Here is a 19,846-nt window from a genome sequence, read left to right on the forward strand (position 1 = left end):
AAAGTCACCGTGCGATATTGGTAAACAGAAATATTGACCAGTTTAGTAACAGAATTGGGACCACTAACTTCCTGTTCAAAACTACAGAACTGAGCCCAGCCTCTTTGTTATGTAACTTTGTTGTAGCAAAACGCAGTTTGTCATTTACATGTTTTTTATTTTTGAACAACATTTTTTAATCTTTTAAATAATTGCAAATAAGAACAAGGATGCAGGAGGACATAGAGGGAAGGTGAAAACAGGAATTTTCTGAGAACTCAAGCATTATTTGGAGGACAACAGCTTATTAAAGTTGAATATGCACAGTATGTCCTCATTAACATTATTCAATGCTAATTGTCAGACAAACTGTTGGATTTGGGAGGTTCTGGGCTTTGAAAAAAGAAGAGAATCCAAACTAGGCCAATATAATTGACTGACTGAATAATTTGTCAGGTCCTATCTGAATATCCATCTTTGATGACCCCGTTAGGTGCTGTTCCTCAAACTCACCGAGTTGGTCCCTAGCACCTGCAGATCGGGCTCTTTAGACTCCAGCAGCTTGGCCACCATGTGCAAAAAGCTCTCCACAAACGGCTTGATGCTCTGGGAGTGACAGGCCATGAGTAGCTGGTCCAAAGCCTCCATCGCAATAACCACATTCCTGCAAAAAGGGACAGGAAAATTGTTATCTCAGGACACGCACATCATATAATTAAGTCAGTGTTATGTAGGGGAATGGAGAAGGACATTCCACGGCCAGATAACAGAAAATCTCTCTTTGAACATTGGGGGTTTTCGTTCTCCCTCTCTCCCTCACCGCAGGGAGCTGCTGTGACTTTTGTGATAACAGACCTTCTCCCCAGTGACTTTCAGGAGGATGCCCCAATGAAAACCATGTTTTATGTGATTATGCCATGAATGTTCGTCTGAATCAACTCCATACACTGCATGTTTCACCTTGTGTTACGTATTTTTCCACTGTTTAAGGTTTATATTCCCAATGCTTTAACTCAAGTGCCCATCACAGGTGAAAGAAGATGTAAAATGTATCTACCTCAAGAAATAATGTGTACAAACTGCCCAAAAGTGTTTAACATGTAAATGTTAAAACAGGGTTTAAATGCTTTGCCATTATTTACGTTACTCCAGCTTTATTTTCTCGGCCAGGAAATGTTAAACGGGACGTCTGCGCAGTAGCGCCCGCCCCTTTCGCTCCCAGCATGCCCTGCGGGCCAGGTATCAAAAGGACGCTCCAAGCTAGAAACGCTCTTCTCTTCTCATCCCCTTTGTGTTCAAGCCTTTGTCTTTTTCTCTTGGAAGCCGTCTCCACGGACGAGCCTTTCACTTTTTCCTTTGTCTCAACAAAAATCCGTCCGACACGTGGTCGACAAGGCCATGCCAGCCCTGGACTCTGAAACCACCTGAAACCACCTGGAACTACCTGGAACTAAGCTCAAGCGCTAAACCGGACAGAGACTTTCTTTGCTACTTCGTTTCTTTTCTTTTTGAAGTAATCTACGCCATTTACGTGGATCAGCCCTACGTCCTCATCTGAGTAAAGGCTGCGTGAGGAGCTAACACGGCGCTAAAGCGTTCTACCGCGAAGGAACTCCCGGACATCGCCTCCGTTGCCGCCGCCGCTTCAAGGACGTCGCAGCACAGCGCTCCACGCGACCCCTCGCTACGGACCTCGTCCGCGAACAAGGACCAGCCGGACCGAGTCTCTACAAACCGTAAGCCGAGTTCAGTGTGCGGTTATTTTGTGGCGTGATTTGGGTAGAGCTCAGCTGTTCCTCCTCCCTTTAGCTTCTCACTTTCCCTCTTTTTGATATAGATTAGCATAGACACGTTTGATTATCAAAGGCAAAACCCTGGATTAACATTATCTGCATGAAATTTGCTGTCAAATCTGATATAACATCACCTGTGATTTACCTGTGCGCATTTCTGCTCCGGTGTTTTTGATTGCCCTTTGGATAAATAAACTACACGAAAGAGTTATTGACTATTGTTTGTTTGAATAGACTAATATCCCTGAATCGTGAAACACCCTTCAGACCTTTTTAACGAGCGTGATTAAGGACCGTATCTTATCTCTTTGGGTTTAACCCTGGTGCCCCGTCTTGTCTCGTTTCTGCTAAGAAATCTCCCTTAATCATAAACTGAATACCTGTAGTTTGAGACCCTACAGTTATTTAGTCAAATGTATTTTAGTAAGCTTCATTAAGTTCTTTCAGAAGTTAAATTGAATGTAGAGTCCCTGAGGACACAGACTTTGTCCCATCAGGAGTTGTGATAAACTTGCTACACTGTGTAAACTTCACAGAACAACCATGTGAATCAGACCAGAATGCTTTTATTTGAGCTCTGAAAGTGAAGGTATGTGGAGACTGGGTGTCTTATCTGCGTGTGAACGGCTGTTAGCCTCATCCTGTTCACACTGCGGACCGTGCTGTGGGCTGCTGTCAGCCTCGCCCCCTCATAATTGGGACTGTCTGTGGACTGCTATGGGCCTTGTACTAGTCCTCGTCACCCTCACATAGTTAAATGTGTAGGGGATTCTTACTGGTACAAGTACTGTAATGTTATATGTACATGTCCTCCCACTTATGAAAGAGGGTACCATTCAAAGTTAATATCAATTAAAGAATTAGATCAAGATTTCAAACATGACACACGGAATAAGCGTGGGTATGTTTGTTATCATATTTTAAGAGTAATTTGGGGCACCAGCCATTGATTAGGCATTTAACAATTCTATAAGCAAATATCTAAATGAATTAATTCATAAAAAAATAATTTTGCCCATTAATCAGAAGGTTTGTGAGAATGTAACCATGACAATGACCCTTTTCTGGAAAAGAAACACTTTATACCGTATGTGGTTTATGAAGATGTATTGACCAAATAATTAAAAAGATAAATGTGAATTTGGAATATGCAAATGAGACAATAACAGATGGAGATGCTGGACATGATTGGTCTAGATCAGGGGTGGGCAAACTATGGCCCGCAGGCCAAATCCGGCCCGTTGGGCCTTTCAATCTGGCCCGCCAAACTTGTCCAAGTAATATTAAAATATAATTTAAAAACAATGGAATGAGAAAGAAAGAAGGACATGCAGCAAATGTCGGAGTTGGGATTCGAATTCACAATACTGTGGCTCGCCGTTCATTTTACCTTTCGCCTGTAATGCCCACATTTCCACAAGAGATGGCACTGTTCCCTCTAAACTGCGCGCCTGCGCAATTGCGCACTGCTCGCACATAGTGCGCGCACACAAGAACATCTAAGAAAATAAAATTCACCACAAACGGCCACCGGGGGCAATAAAGCAGGAAGCGCCAGAGTTTGTGTGTTTTATTACAATCAGAATCATATTCACTGAGAAATTAGTCTTATTAGTCCCGCATTCAGAAGACTGGCGTGTCACTATTGTGTAAATTAAACTTTTTTGGCCAGACCTGACTCACGAGTCAAAAGACACATGTGCATCATTATCTGGACCAATTTCTGTGTAAATATCTCATGTCACAACATAACACTCACTCGACGAGTACGCGCTCAGGAGCAGATGATCCTGATGTGAAGACACAGGTAAATCAGCTCACACAGAGTCTTCAAGGACAGAGGGGACACTAGAGACAGCTGTGATTTGTTTTTAAATTAAATTTTAGAACCCAATGTGGCCCTCGAGTCAAAAAGTTTGCCCACCCCTGGTCTAGATCTATCTAGTTGTGTGTTAGGAGTTAACAGGTTGAGGTCATTCCTTTCTTAGAAACATGATAGAACTGAGTTGGTCTTCTGTCCTCGCTCTCTGACTGACACCTGGGGGTTGGGTTTTGGGGCCATTGTTCAACCAATTAGCTTGCATGCTGAGTCAGAGGTGATCAGAGGAAAAGATCCGGAATAATGCATCCCTTGTTTAGTATTAACATTAGGCTACATGGTTACAAAGGTAATATTGTTCACAAGACGAGTTATAAAACAGTTAAATGAACATGCAGAATTATGTACAGTAAATTTATATTGTGAACAATGTCTGCAATCAGATGATTGTTTACTACAATTGCATAGTCTTTTTAGCGTTTTAGCTTTTGTCTTGAGAGAGAAAATGGCTTTGTAAATTAATTTTAATCCCAAAGCAGTCATTTGATGGGAAAAGTTTTTCCCTACGTTCAAAGCGTGAAATCTCTGCTCCGGCAGAGATGTCATAAATCTCCAGTACCATGGTGCAACTTTACTCCCATATTTCTGTCACCATGGCAACATTCAGAGGTCATCTGCAGGTCACTACAAATGAAGTCCTCAGCGCTGGAAGAAATTATTTCTGGTCACGCTTTCAGGAGGACACTTCATTCAAATTGCATTTATTCATTAATTGCAGTTTGAATGATTAAGCTCTCTATTCAGGACACAAGGCTACTGTATGCTGTGATGTGGGGAAAAACAGGACCAAGCAGAGTCATGACCGTTTGTCATTGCAGTCAAAAAGAAAATCTACACACAAGTCAGATTATTTACTGTCTTGATTTGAGTAACTCAATATTTTTGTTACTTCAAGCAAGCAAAAAATAGAACAAGGCAAATACACAAAAATGTAACATCAAAGTTCCCATATTTTGCTATATTTCCTTTTCATAGTCTACCCTAAGGACAGTTATGTTAATATTTGGCGTTGTGGAACATGGGTGATGCAATTAATGAGTGACACATTACTTATGATATACAATACCACCAATCTTTTGGTGGCTGGGGGCGTGTCTGTTGGACTTTATTCCTTCGATAAGGGGGCGTGTCTGTTGGACTTTATTCCTTCGATAAATAATATGGAAAACCCTTGATGAGAGTTACAAGCGTTTCTGATGTATATCTTGCTTATTGCTTAAACAAACCGGGCAGAGACAGGAACACTTCCTGGAGGAGGTGAAGTATCACTCTCCAAAAACCCCTGCCCCTTTTCAAAGGATTAAAGAAAAGACTACATTTTGAGATACAATTAACATCAACAAGATCACAAAAAACAATTTTTCACATTTTGAAATTGATGATGGTTCACACTAGCTCAAGGCTTGAAATTAACTACATTTCCACCCTTACAAAATATGCATATCCATCAATCCATCTTCTTCCTCTTATCCAGGGCTGGGTCGCGGGGCAACAGTCTAAGCATGGACTCCCAGACTTCCCACCCCCCAGACACTTCCACCAACTCCTCCGGGGGGATCCCGAGGCATTCCCAGGCCAGCTGAGACGAAGTCCCTTGAGTGTGCCCTGGGTCTTCTCCGGGCCTCTTGCTTGCCCGAAACACCTCCCCAGAGACGTACCCAGGAGGCATCTGGAAAAGATGCCCAAGCAACCTCAGCTAGCTCCTCTCGTGTGACTGAGCTCTTCATCCCATCGCTAAGAGAGCGCCCAGCCACCCTGCGGAGAATACTCGTATTGATTGCTTGTATCCGTGATCTTGTCCTTTCGGTCATTACCCAAAGCTCATGACCACAGGTGAGGGTAGGAACGTAGATTGACTGGTAATTCAAGAGCTTTACCTTTGCACTGAGCTCCTTCTTCACCTAAACAGTCTGATGCAGTGACCGCATCACTGCAGACGCTAACCCGTTCCGCCTGTCAATATCACGTTCCCTCATTCGTGAACAAGACCCTGAGATACTAGAACTCCCCCACTTGGGGCAAGGACTCCCCACCCACCTGGAGGAGGCAAGCCACATTTTTCCGGTTGGGAATCATGGCCATGGGACCTTACGAATGCAGCCGTATTGACAATGGAGGTGGAGAACATGGTCCACACAGTCTTCCCCAAGATCTGGGGGAAGGTCTCCTGGAGGTGAGTTGAAGACTCATCCAACTCACCACCAGTTGGCGATCAGACTACAAAGTCTATCATTGATCTCCGGCCTAGGGTGCTTGAACATGGTGTTCGTTATGGACAATCCGTGGCTAGCACTGAAGTCCAGTAACTGAACACCACTCGGGTTCAGATCGGGGAGTCCATTCTTCCCAATCACCCCTCTCGCGACCCTCTTGTTTACCGGAGTGAACTCCAACACGAGGCGGCTGGGCTGTGGGGCTGTAAACAAGCCCACACCAGCCCACCGCCTCTCTCCGCAAGCAACAACAGAAAAGTGGAGCATCCAGCCCTTCTTGAGAAGATTGGTCCCAGAGCCCAAACGGTGCGTGGAGGTGAGACCGACTATATCTACTCGGTACCGCTCAACCTTCCTCACAAGCTCAGGCTCTATCCCCCACAGCGGCATGAGGTTTCATGTCCCTAGAGTCAAGTTTCTGTGTCCAGAGATCCGGTTGTCGAGGCCCCTGTCATCGACTGCCGCCCTTACGGATCCTGCCGCAAGTGGTGGTTCCACACATGACGCATATCATCATTTACTTCCGTATCCATTGAAGCGTTTGAGAGAATATCTGGGTGTTGGTTGCCCTGGGTACAGGAGCCATCTGTAAGTTCTGTGTTATGACACCATTAATGCTGCAGAGGGCACCACTAACCCTGCAGGGGCATTTTGTCTCTTATTTAGCTGTTGGCTGCATAAGACAGGGTACTACCAAACAAAAGACTGCCTGCAGCCTCTATTTTTGCCAAAATGTAACACTGAAGATGAAAAGAATGAATGCTGAAGTCTTGCTACACTTGTTGTAATGTTTAATGTTAACTATTCCAGAGTTTCAACTCCAATGAAGATTACAGTATGTGTTTCTTAGCAAGTAATAACTGTCTCAACAATAACTGAGCTCAAGACGTGTGCGGTGCAGCGATGTTTGTTAGCTCTGCCTTTCTGGAGGTTTTTGGGCAAAAAAACAACCAGATAGTTGGTTGACCCTTTCATCACCTGGGTCAACTACGGTGCCGCCTGGTGCAGGTCTGTAGTCTGAAGGTCACGTGAGTTTAATTGTCACTTAGCGAGGTTAAGCGACTTTCAAAATGCACTTTAACTTATACGATAAAGCAAAATCCACCTCAAACTAGCGTATAAACATTCATACAAATTAATGGTTGTAAATGTAATATTCTACCTTCCATTAGTTATGCAATACTTCAAATTTTCAAAAAGGTAACGGAAATGCAGTTATTGTGGCGAGTCTGTGTAACCCCTCATTTGTCCAGGAGAGCTCAATCTATGAAAAAATATTCCGTTATAAAATAAGCTAATCCTTTATTGTCCACACATGGGGAAATTTCATTGTTGCAACGCAGGTAGATACAGAGGAAAAGAACAGATAACTTATAGTTATCTGGATTTAATCATTGTGATGATTGAGTAGAGGTCGCTGAGTTTTTGTCTTCATTTCTAACAGATAAGAATATATCTGGTTCATATGAAGGGTCATATATTCATAAAATACCTAATTTCACTCACCCATAGCGATGGCGCACCACATCCCGGCTCAGCTTCTCTGCCAAATATGCCCCGATGCGGTCCAGTTTCTCTGGGGCAGACACGGCATAGAAGGTCAGCTTCTCCATGTCCGATTTACTCAGCCCATCCTACACACATGAGAAACAGATTCTGATGCATACGAGTTGTTGTTTTTTAAATCGAGTTTATGTGTAGTAGCATACAAGCTGCATGATGATATGTTGGGAGTAATGGGATTTATAATAAAATTTTATTGACTCGTTGCAATGGGGTTGAAAAGCTATAGCTATACAAGTGCAGAGAATTAAAAACATAAGCTATTTTCCAAGTACTTAGTAATCCAAACAACTAATTTCAAGCATCTGAAAACATTGAGCTCCTTGTTAGGGCATGACGTGCGAGACCCTTTGGATTTTCTAGGAGAATGCAAAATTCAAGTAGTAAACAATAATGAATATGCAAGTAAATGATATAGAAAATTTGAGTTTGTTGAGCTCTAATTTTGAACGAAGACCCAGTGAAAAAATCTTAAAAGTGATTTTTACATGTCAGCAATAAGAGCTCTGACTGGAAAAATGTCAATGTAGAAAATTGGCATAATTAAAAAAAATTAAAGGTTTACTATGACCCCTCCCTAATCTGGCCATGACGTTGGCCTAATGGAAGTGTGTTTACTTTGGTAAGTGTATATGCCCCTCAAGGAAGCTACCTCACTTTCTATACTGAAGCTGTAGCTCTGATTCCAAATCCCTCTGAGGGAACCCTTGTCTGTGGCAGAGACTGTATTTTTTTTTTTTTTAAATCCAGGTTGGTAGGTAGGATTTTTTTTTTTTTTTAATATATTTAAAATTTCTCGCACAGGTTTTGCAGACAGCTTCGCATTGGTGTGTGGCCCTATTTGTATGCAGATATTGAATAAAATAGTTCTCTACATCTATATTAGTCCAACCACAAGAAAAGAGCCATTAGCAGACAACTTTTTAGCAATTATCGCTCTGTTGTGGTCCGCGCCGTGATGACGGCGCTGTTGCCCTGCGTGTGTGTTCTGTGAGCTCTCACTATTTTTCTTATTGTCACTTAATGATGTGAGCACTTTTCGACAGTCACGCCAAATAACTTCACAGCTTAAACCCCGGGCGTGCATATCGCCCATGTATCATATTATCATGGCATGGCTGCGGTCTGCACGCTGCCCAAAAAGAGCATCTGCCAACATAGATCATCTATGTGCCGTAGGTAAAACGAAACCTATCAAAAGTGCAGCGATTTTTATATCTTACGATTCCCAAAGATGATTTTTTTCCCTCAGCTTTTGGATTCGCTTTCACAATTTGACATTCTCGAAACGTACGGCGAGTAAATATGCGATAAAATGTTTAAGGGTTTTCATTATTTTGAAATCCAGCTTGGTCGGGTTACCGGAAACACACAATTTTTTCTTCTTGGCCTAACTTGCATGTCAACATTGGATGTCTCAAACTCACAAAGTACTGGTAAATCTATACATAATACATTCCATAAATTAATACATAATATAGGGTTGATCGATTTCTGCAGAGAGATGAATCCTAATGTCTAATCATATAAAAAAAAAAATCCAACCCGCATGAGATCTATATTAGGAAGGGCAAGGCAATTTATTTGTAGAGCACAATTCATATTCAAAGTGCTTCACACAACAGGGGGGGGAAAATGCATTAAAATAACAAAGACATGATAGAAATCACAAAACCGTTTAAGACATAAAAGAGAAGAGTGCAAAGAAATATGCACAGCTAAACAAAACAGTTTTTAGCTTAGATTTGAACATTGTTAGAGTAGAGGCCTGTCTCACATCTATAGGAAGACTGTTCCAGATTTTAGCTGCATAAAACTGAAACGCAGATTCCCCATGTTTAGTCCTGACTCTGGGCACCAGCAGGAGGCCAACCCTGAGGTTCTCAGAGTCCGAGATGGTTCATATGGCACTAACATGTCCGCTTTAAAGTCTATTCTCTGAGCCACAGGGGGGCAGTGTAGAGACCTGAGCACAGGACTAATGTCCTACTAATGTAGGACTAATCGTACTTCCTGGTTCTAGTCAGGAGCCGAGGAGCAGGGTTCTGGATGTACTGCAGCTGTTTTTCACAGCTCGTTTGGAAAGGCCAGTGAGCAGGCCGTTACAGTAGTCTAATCTATTGTAGACAAACGCATGGATAAGTCTCTTTAAGTCTGGTTTAGACACTATACTTTTGATTTTGAAGTTTTTTAGATGGTAAAAAGCTGCTGATATTATTGATTTGACATGGCTGTTAGGGCTGGGTATCATGGCAAATTTATTAGACCTGCTTGAGAGGCTAAGTTCAGTGTGTTCGCGAAGCAGCCGACGTGCATCAGCTGCATTATCACTACTGCACGAATCATATTTGCAGCGTTGTGCTTTGTGCTTTGCTGGTCAGCCCCCACCCCTGTATGGTCCCCGTCAACATATTAGCTATATTATTAGCGGTGTGGCTTGTCAGGTCACTGTCAGGTACGACAGCGTTGACCGTGATGTCCAGGTGTCACAAGTTATGCCGACTCTTTCTGCAGACTGCATTTTCTTGTCTTTCACACACGTGTACATCATGGGGATAACTGTTTCAGTCAGATGTTTACGTTGCACCATAACGTAGTGTGGTTCTAGCACATGAACAAGCCGCTTGAAGCCTTCGTTTTCCACTACCGAGTATGGGCGTAAATCTTTGCAGACAAAAGTTGCGATGGCCTCCGTTATCTTTATGGCCCGCGGAGAATCGGCTGGTAATGCTAGTGATTCTCTCAGTTTCATTTGTTTTGCCTCGGACCGCTTGTTGTCGGAAGCTAACGTTAGCCTAGTGTCAAGTGGTTTCTGAGGTTTGTAATATTTCTACAATAACTGACCTCCGCTTTGCAGATTTTGCAAACCACTTTGGTTTTATCTGGCTCTTTGTCCTTTGTTGTTTTAAATCTGAAATGGTTCCAGACGTCAGACTTGAGTTGAGTCTTGCTGAGTTTTACCGTCGGTCATCTTGCAAGCTTGACAAGCAGACGTAAACGCACTACTGCTGCACCACACACAAGACTACTGGTTAACTTCATGGGGAAAAATCGATTTCATGACTTATGAAACAATATTGCAAAATTTTAATTAAATAGTTCTAAAATCGATCAAATCGATTTTTTTACCCAGCCTGTTAAAATTCAAGTCTGAGTCCATTATTATCCCAATATTTCTAACTCGATTTGAAGGTTTTAGAGTGTGAGACTGGAGGTGACTGCTAACACTTTCTCTTTGTTTCTGTTCTGCCAAAGACGATAATTTCAGCTGAAGAAAGTTGTTTGCATCCACACACTGATCTGTTGGACGCAGTGACAGAGTGAATCCACTGGTCCATATTCACCTGCCGACAGTGAAACATAGATCTGAGTGTCGTCTGCATAATTGTGATAGGACACATTTTCGCTGCGCATCAGCTGACCTAACAGCAGAGTCGGAACCAGACATTCTAAACATCTGGGGCTTAGGCCCCCCCCCCCCCCCCCCCCCCCAAAAAAAGGGAGAGGGTTCATTCATACCGATATTATGTGGTTTTAGTGCCCCCAAGACTGTATTTCCTGTACATACAGTAACCCTCCAAAGGCAAAGAAAGACCATGGCCTTTTTGCCTTCTGAGGCAGCTCCTCCCTCCAAAAACGCAGAACAGCAGAGGTGGTAACATTTAGTTACATTTATCTTTTCAAGAAATTGTACATCTTGGTGTCAGTGACAAAACAAACATGAACAAAATAAGACTCGAACCCACGATCCTGAGATCAAGAGTCTCATGCTTGTCACGTTTTATTGTTGACAAATTGAGTAATTCTTGGAGTTTGAAATAATAGTCTCTTGACTGATACATTATTTGAACATTTATGCTTTTTGCACTGCTCCTTCTGATATGATTTAGTTTAATTTATGTAGAAAGTAAAAGTAGAAAAAACTTCAGTTGTAGTCATCTGGACTCAGTTTGAAAAAATAATAAGTATTTATAAGTATTTTTTCAAACTGAGTCCAGATGACTACAACTGAAGTTTTTCTACTATGGAACACGCCTGGACGAATGAGGGATTACACCGACGTAGAAAGTAAAAGTCAGTCTTAGCTTTAGCAGACAATTGCCTCAATGAGCTGTTTGTCCTGCAGCTTTAGTTTCTCTGCTTTAGCTTTGTTGATTAATAAAACCTCTCCTTTGAGCCACACTGACAATAACAATTGTCCGGAGAATGCCAAAGCTCCACGTTGGCCGAACCTCCACGTTTTTTCGCGCACTCTGACTTTAATCGATACCTCGTTAAATTGAGGAAGATCACCGAAACTAGGTAAGGCGCACAAGGTTATTTTTATTTGTCAATTGACACTTCAACTTAAGTTGACAGAATGAAACGGAAGAAGGAACCAAGGGATCCCTTTCAAAATTAGATCATACTTTTTTTGTGTGGCCAAATACCAGGTAAAAGTGGCAGAGTGTGATCACGCACGGTGCAGGCGAGAGGCGCAGGCGAGAGGCGCAGGCGACCGCGAGGCGCAGGTGCGAGAGTATAGAAAGTCAATATGATACGAGAGGCGTGCGGTCGAGTGGCCTCCGCGTACGCAGAACGCCGTCTGGCGTAAATCACAGAGCTCGTTTACGGCGCACGGCATAACGTCAGATGTGTAAAAGCATCGGAAAAAACGCTGCGATACGCATACTGGCTTTTCATAACCTTCCCGAGCGGAAATTTTTTAAGCCCCCGAACAAAATTTTTTGCACGGAGTGTTTTCAAATCCTATCTAAAAGCCTGGCGCAGAGGACAGTCACGTTTCACGTTTAAAAAATTTCAATATGAAAAAAAACTACATGAATAAATTGAGGCCACTGCAGAATTCAAACCGGGGACCCCACACCCCAAACCATTGCTGCACCTGCTGAGCTAAACACTCCTGAGGTTAGAGAATTGTCTTTTTCAAGACTCAAAAACATCCAGGGCTTTTAGAAAAACATCCGGGGCTCAAGCCCCAAAACCAGCACCTGGCTCCGCCAATGCCTACCAGCAGCATGTGGAGGTTGAACATTAGGGGTCCCAGGATTGACCCTTGGGGCGTGTGGTCTGAGACACAGGTACAATTTCAACAAACAATTATTAGACATTCTTTTTTATTTTCAACAAAGATACCAGTAGGTCCAAAATTACAGAGTCAGAAATAGATACAATAGACCTAAGTGATCATGCCCCTATTTACCTATATGTCCCTTCCCTGGATGTTCACTGGTAAGGGGGCAGCACAGTGGCCTCTGTGGAAGTCCACCACCATCTCCTTGGTCTTCCCCGCGTTGATGAGGAGGTGGTTCCGCTGACATCAGTCCACAAAGTCCTGCGCCAGTCCTCTGTACTCCGCATCATCGTTGTCCGTGATGAGTCCAATGATGGCAGAGTCATCAGAGAACTTCTGCAGGACACAGCTGTCCATGTCGTGTCTGAGGTCTGCAGTGTAGAGGGTGAAAAGAAAGGGCGCGAGGACGGTGCCCTGGGGCGCCCCCACACTGCAGGTCTGGGTGTGAGAGACACAGTCTCGGGCTCTCACAAACTGGGGTCGGTCTGTGAGATAGTCCAGAATACACTCTGCCAGGTTGTACTCCACACCAGCCGTCTCCAGCTTGTCCCTCAGGAGCAGCGGCTGGATGGTGTTGAAGGCGCTGGAGAGATCAAAGAACAGGATCCTCACAGAGCTGCCAGGCTTTTCCAAGTGAGAGAGAGCGGTGCAGCAGGGAGATGACGCGTCCTCCAGTCCGATGCCAGGCCGATATGCAAACTGCAGCTCATGGCTGAGCTCACGGTGGAGCGGAGGTGGTCCAGGACCAGCCGCTCCAGTGTCTTCATCAGAGGGGACGTGAGAGCCACCGGCTCACACCCAGATGGCTCTGCGGCTCTGCTATACCCGCTCTGGTCATGTTTGTGCTGCTCTGGTCATATTTGTGCTGCTCTGGTCGTATTTGTGCTGCTCTGGTCGTGTTTGTGCTGCTCTGGTCGTGTTTGTGCTGCTCTGGTCGTGTTTGTGCTGCTCTGGTCGTGTTTGTGCTGCTCTGGTCGTGTTTGTGCTGCTCTGGTCGTGTTTGTGCTGCTCTGACACCAGGAAGTTTTTTCGCTAATCTGAGCAACATCACAGTAACATCGGTGGCACCTCTGTAGAGAAATGGAATCGACCAGAGCGGTGTAAATCCCACCCGGTTAGTGAGCGGGTCTGACAGATTTTTTTTTATGGTAGCACCAACCCCATGAAATTATTAAATAAATAAATCCTTTTAATGTTAAGCTTTAAATAAATTAACTGTACAATGAATACATTTAATGTACTGCAAATTAATTAACTGCACTTGCATTCTTTTGTTTTTAGGGGTCACGGGTGACTGGGGCCTATCCCGGTGACTGGAGCCTATCCCATAACGCCAATGACACCCAGGACAGGGGCCAGCTAGTTGCAGGATTAACACAGACATAGGCAGTAGATATACAGATGTTCACATTCATTCACTAAGGGCAAGTTAGAGTTGCCAATTTACCTAACACAAGCATGTCTTTCGACAATGGGAGGAAGCCGATGTACCCGGAGAAAACCCATGGTAAGACAGGAAGGAGAGCCCATTTATCCACAGTCCAATGTACACCAGACAATTATCATAAACAGATTGGGCTTGTTGACATGCTGGGCTCCGATACACATGTTCTATTAAATCTATTAAAGCTTTATACCACTCTGAGTAGAACCCATTACTCCCCTTAAACTTTTTAATGTCTTAATCTCTCTCTTGATTGCACCCTGTATTTCATATATCATTTCAGCTCATATTTTTTTTCCTTTTGCTCTTCGGTCATAACGGGTAGATTGAGAGTAAATCATCAATTTAATCGTCTTTTATTCTGAAATTGTAGAGATTTTTTTTTACTTCATTTTTGTAGAAAGTGAAGATAGGACTACATAATTCAGCCTGTCTCATATTTTTAAAAAGCTCTTTTTGCTTGTTGTTCTATAAGTTTACAAGCTAATCATTTAGAACATTTTAATTCCACTCTCATAATACCTTTATTTGGTAAAGAGCATTTTGTTAACTTTTTGCTGCGAGGTCAAATAATTAATTATCCAAATCAGTCAAACTCAAAAGTGTTTTTTTCCCCCCATAGCCATTCAGACTTTAACCTAATCCCTTAAACTAATCTCTTATGTAACCCGATTGTTCGTTTGTTTATTTATGCATGTGTATTGTCTGCATGTTTTGTCTGTAACTGACACAGAAGAAGTGAGCATTCCTTGATGTACCGAAAACAAATTCCACAGACTTGGAAGACATTAATAAATTATTCTGATTCTGATACTGATTAGTGCAGTAAAATATGTAGTTGTTATGTTTTACAGTAAGCAGTGATATTAAAGACATACTTTGGGGTCCTCAGGGAAGATGTTGTCCACTAGCCGTTTGTAGCGGGGCCTGAGGGGACCACAGCAGCCACACACCCCTGAAACACATTAGCACATAATAGCATTCATTAGCACACGGTTATAGGTGCTCACAGGGTATCCGGGTCTACAAATCTCTACCCCACTGTTAAGTACTCTGTGAGTAACCTCTGTCAATGTTAGAAAAAATATTCTTGTTTGGTCATTTATTGAAAATAGTTTGTACTATGAAACCAATCTTAGCTTGCACTGCATTTTGTATCCTTCACCTGTGTCAAAAGGCCCCATTCCTGTGCTATTATGAATAGCCTATGAGATGTAAATTAACAACTGTGGGGGGCAGATTGTGTTTAAATATGCCTCTGTGTAACGATCTTCAGACATCTCTATACCGCTGTGTATGACCTGTCTCCTTGCACAAAGGGTCCAAGGACAGAGGACTCTGGAACATCGTCCCCCGCCATCACAGACATTGCCTGATTCGTTTTCCACTGTGGCCCTCAGAGGCAACTGCTGTTGTGATTTTGGGCGTTACAAAAGTATAATAAAATCTGAAAAACTTCATTGTCATCCTTCTTATTTCAAATGTATCATAGAGCATCATATAGTACATAAGGTACCTCGCAGTGACGTGCGGTGAGGTTCAGGGATAGTGAGGCACCAACTCTTTCAGAGTCAGATTTACAAATGCGAATAAACCCAAAAGAGCACCTTAAACAGGTCGTTCTGGACCAGAAAGAGGAGAAGCTGTGCAGGAGACTTGCATTCATTCCTCACCGTTTGTGTGCTATACAGTTCCACTAGATCCGCCCTTAGTCTCACAAAGTCAAAAAACCTTGCATATTTTGACAGGCTCTGCAGTTCTATTTCATGCCTACTGACCGCCAGAGGCGGTGCATAAAGTCGAGAATTAATAACAAAAAAGTCACCTTTGACCCCCCGGTGGCTCACGTGAGTCTATATAGTCACGTGACACCGGGAGCTCAGTCCCTTTTCACCTTCTCGCATGCAGGTTGTATACGTGGTTGTTCAGCTAATATTGCTGTTTTCCCACAAAGTTGGTTCGTTTTGCCGCTTGTAGCCTGTTAGCCCTGTGACTGTGGTACAGTCGGTGCAGCAAGTTCGCTCGCCCTCCTGGGGCTGCACAAGCGTGTCGGACCTGTTGCAATAGGAGGTATATTTACGTTGTTTTCTACGACTGGTAAGTACCCCTTTAATGCATTTCGCCGTAGCCGTGCGCTCGGTAGTTTTTTGATGAATTTGAACCGTACAATTGTACCCGGTTCTGTGTTTATCCGTGCTAAAGCCGGTTGTTTGGTTTACTGATACAGCCGCGCGGCTCTAAATTCTAACTATAGCCGTGTTCGGGTCATTAGTTCTGAACTGCTTTGTTTTCAGCCAGTTACACACCAGCGGTGGCGTTTTCGGCTCGACCTGGTGGTTACATGTAGCTGGTTTTGTGTTTACATTGGGTCATTAGTGGCGTGCTCAGCTCAGTCTGATCCCGCGCGTCTCATTCACATAGCGGGTCATTAGTGGCGTTCCCTGCTCGACCTGACCCCGCGGTGTCTCCTCATATAGCGGGTCATTAGTGGCGTTCACTGCTCGACCTGACCCCGCTGCGCCCCTCTTACCGGGGTAGGTAAGAGGTTTTACATCTTAGAGTCGCTAGTGGCGTTCCGCTCGACCCGACTCTATTGGCTCCGGTCTTATCATGCTGGAGTCCCTGTGCTGCCGGTCCTGCCTGGCACCGCTGCAGCCTGACGATGGGCATGATCTCTGCCCTGCTTGTCTTGCAGTGGATCATCTTCGGGAGGCACTCTCCGATGATGCTTGCTCCAACTGTTCGGTTATGCCCCGGTCTGTGCGCGTGGCGCGCTTGGCGGCTTTCGAGGACGCTTCAGACTGGTTGTCTGTGGCACCTCCGAGTCAGTTACCAGCTGGCCAGACTGGGGGCCTCAAGCGGCCGTCCACGGCTACTCAAGGCGGCCCCCCATTTAAGAAAAAGAAGGGCCCCGGGAAGTTAGCGGCTCAAGTGAGCACGCTGACATCTGAACTGGCCCAAATGCGGGCAGTTATCCAGACTCTCCAGACTGATGCCAGTCGTGTGGTGGCACAACGGCATGAGGGGCATGGCACAGCCTCAGTATATGATGACGTCATATCTGTGGCTGCTTCAGACACGCAGTTTCAGCTGGATTCTGACCTTCTGAGCTCCAGAGTTTCAGAATCTGGCTCACTGGCCTCTGCCGGCTCTCAGGCCGACAGTGATGACACTGTCACAGCGGCTTTGCGGACGGCACTTTCCCGCTTAAAGCTGGAGGTTCCGCGGGATGAGACGGCACCCTCGAGCGCCTTCTTTCGGCGCCAGGCTGCAGCGTCCCACAGTTCCTCCCTCGTCGGAGTACATTAAGGAACTGCATGCCTGTTGGACAGACCCAAAGGCATTTTCGAGGCCTACTTCAGATGGCAGGGTTTTGGCACTGATGCAGGATCCTCAGAAGCTTGGCCTGGGACATATGCTGGCAGTGGAGCCGGCTATTGCCTCCCTCATCGTCCGCCCAGAGGAGACTTTACGGACTAATGCCCGGTGTCCACGACCACAGTGCAGGGTTACAGACGACCTTCTGTGTAAGGCGTACGACATGGGAGCTCGTATGGGTCGCATTGGGAACTCATTGTCTCATTTAATGCTTGGCCTGTCGGTTTCCCTTGAGACGGTGCCAGTGGACCAACCAACAGATGGGCTGGTTGATGCCTCCTTGCAGGCTTTTGCCCTCATGTCAAGGGAACTAGGGCGACTGCTCTCTACATTAGTGCAAGCTCGCCGCCAAGTATGGCTGGCACAGTCTCCGCTCTCTGAGGCCAGTAGGAAGACCTTGAGGGGTGTTCCAGTTCTTCCCGGAGAACTATTTGGCCCGGCCGCCCTGGAGGCTCTAGAGCGCACGGCCCAGGCTTGCCGTACACGTCTCATCGACCGGCTCAGGCCGCCCCTCCCGTTCCTTCACGGAGATACACACCACCGCCCCATCATGACTCAGACTTGCAACGGGCCCGAAGATTTGGATTTCGTCCGTCCCGTGCGTCCCGTTCCTCACAGCCCGGCCGTGGCCCCCACAAACCCGGTCGGGGTCGAGGGGCCTCCAGATGAGGCCACAGGGCCGGCGGTAGGACATTTTTCCCCAGGACAGCTGGAGTACTGGACGGCTCACTCCCCAGATATTTGGGTGCTGGCCACGCTGTCCGAAGGGTATCGTCTGCAGTTCCGCCGCCGGCCTCCTGTTCCTGGTTGGATCCGAATGACAGTTATTCAGGATTCGGCCAAGGCGCAGGCGCTCTCTCAGGAGATTCGCACCTTGCTGGACAAGGGGGCGATAGTTCCTGTGGACCCCCTGCTGGATCCAGGGGGCTTTTATTCCCGTTATTTTTTAGTACCCAAGAAGACGGGCAATTTACGCCCAGTTCTGGACCTCAGGGGTCTAAATATGTTTTTAAAGGTACTCCCTTTCAGAATGTTGGCGGTCAGACAAGTGCTCCAGGCGATCTCCCCAGGCGACTGGTTCACAACAGTAGACCTGAAGGATGCATATTTTCATGTCCCCATTGCACCGCAACATTGGAAGTTTCTCCGCTTTGCGTTCCGGGGAGAACACTTCCAGTTCAGGGTCCTGCCATTCGGGTTATCTCTGTCCCCTCGAGTGTTTACAAGGTGCGTCGCTGCAGCCTTGTCCCCCTTGCAGGCCCAGGGGTTGCGGATTCTGCCCTATCTGGACGACTGGCTCATTTGTGCGCCCAGCCACGAGAAGGCGCTTCAAGATACAGAGACTGTGCTCAGGCACGTGGCCAACTTGGGGCTGCGGGTGAACTTGGCAAAGAGTTGCCTTGTGCCGTCACAGGTAGCAACTTTCCTCGGCATGGTCCTCAACTCCCATACAGCGACTGCACGCCCTTCGCCCAAGCGGGTGGACGATATTTTGGGAATGTTGCGGGACTTTCGACAGGGGAGTTCTCTTCCCTACGTTTTGTTCCTAAGCCTCTTGGGCAAGCTGACTGCGGCCACAACGGTGGTTCCTCTGGGGCTGCTGTCTTTGCGCCCCCTTCAGATGTGGCTCAACAGCCTACACCTGGACCCCACACGTCAGGATCACAGGCGGCAGCGGCTACCCGTATCTCCCCAATGCCGGGTGCCTCTATGCAGGTGGCGGAACGAGGCCTTTATGACACAGGGCGTTCCGCTGGGGCCTCTTCCTTCCAGACGGGAGGTTGTGTACACCGACGCTTCCCTCCTAGGCTGGGGTGCGACATGGCAGGCACGGATGGTGCAAGGGTCATGGTCCCAGAGGCAGAGCAGGCTGCACATCAATGTGCTGGAGTTCTTGGCTGTCGAGCTAGCGCTGCGCCATTTCTTGCCACACCTGCGCGGCCGTCATGTCATGGTACGGTCCGACAACACCAGTGTGGTTTTTCACATAAATCACCAGGGCGGCACTGGGTCGGTGACCCTGTTCAGGATTGCACAACGGGTCCTGACTTGGGCTACCCCGCGCCTTGCCAGTCTGAGCGCTGTTCACATTCCGGGGGTTTGGAATGTGTCCGCGGACTTCCTGTCTCGCCATCGGCCGCTGCCGGGGGACTGGCAGCTTCACCCGGAGGTGGTGAGGGGCATTTGGGAGACCTTCGGCAGGGCACAGGTGGATCTTTTTGCCTCCCGCGACGCGACACACTGCCCTCAGTGGTTCTCGCTGGCAGACAGGGCCAGCCCACTGGGTCAGGACGCACTGGCTCACGACTGGCCGAGGATGATGCTTTATGCATTTCCCCCATTCCCCCTGATTCATCAGACGCTTCTCAGGGTCTTTCAGGAGGGCCACAGTCTCCTGCTTGTGGCCCCGTTTTGGCCAGGGAGGACATGGTTTCCTTTGCTGCGCAGGCTCTGCTGCGGCACAGCGAGACGTCTCCCCCCCAGGCGGGATCTCCTCTCTCAACTAGGGGGTCAGATTCTGCA

The 19,846-nt window shown here is 46.1% G+C and overlaps 1 protein-coding gene and 1 long non-coding RNA gene across 6 annotated transcripts in view; both read right to left on the bottom strand.

The window, feature by feature from the left end:
* The window catches only part of LOC140356743 (uncharacterized), a 522,351-nt gene that overhangs the window by 268,022 nt on the left and 234,483 nt on the right, over positions 1-19,846 (bottom strand). The window lies entirely within an intron of this gene.
* efr3a (EFR3 homolog A (S. cerevisiae)) overlaps positions 1-19,846 on the bottom strand; it is a 150,177-nt gene that overhangs the window by 118,503 nt on the left and 11,828 nt on the right. For all 5 annotated transcript variants that reach the window (XM_072441923.1, XM_072441921.1, XM_072441922.1 and 2 more), the window contains exons 2-4: positions 14,824-14,900; positions 7,371-7,498; positions 493-643 (exon numbers count right to left, since the gene is read on the bottom strand). In XM_072441923.1, the coding sequence (XP_072298024.1) occupies positions 493-643; positions 7,371-7,498; positions 14,824-14,900 (356 nt within the window). The remainder of the gene's footprint in view (positions 1-492; positions 644-7,370; positions 7,499-14,823; positions 14,901-19,846) is intronic.

This window comes from Eucyclogobius newberryi, unplaced genomic scaffold, assembly GCF_026437365.1.
Source record: "Eucyclogobius newberryi isolate DKJ021-1_F unplaced genomic scaffold, fEucNew1.0.hap1 SCAF_12, whole genome shotgun sequence".
NCBI lineage: Eukaryota > Metazoa > Chordata > Actinopteri > Gobiiformes > Gobiidae > Eucyclogobius > Eucyclogobius newberryi.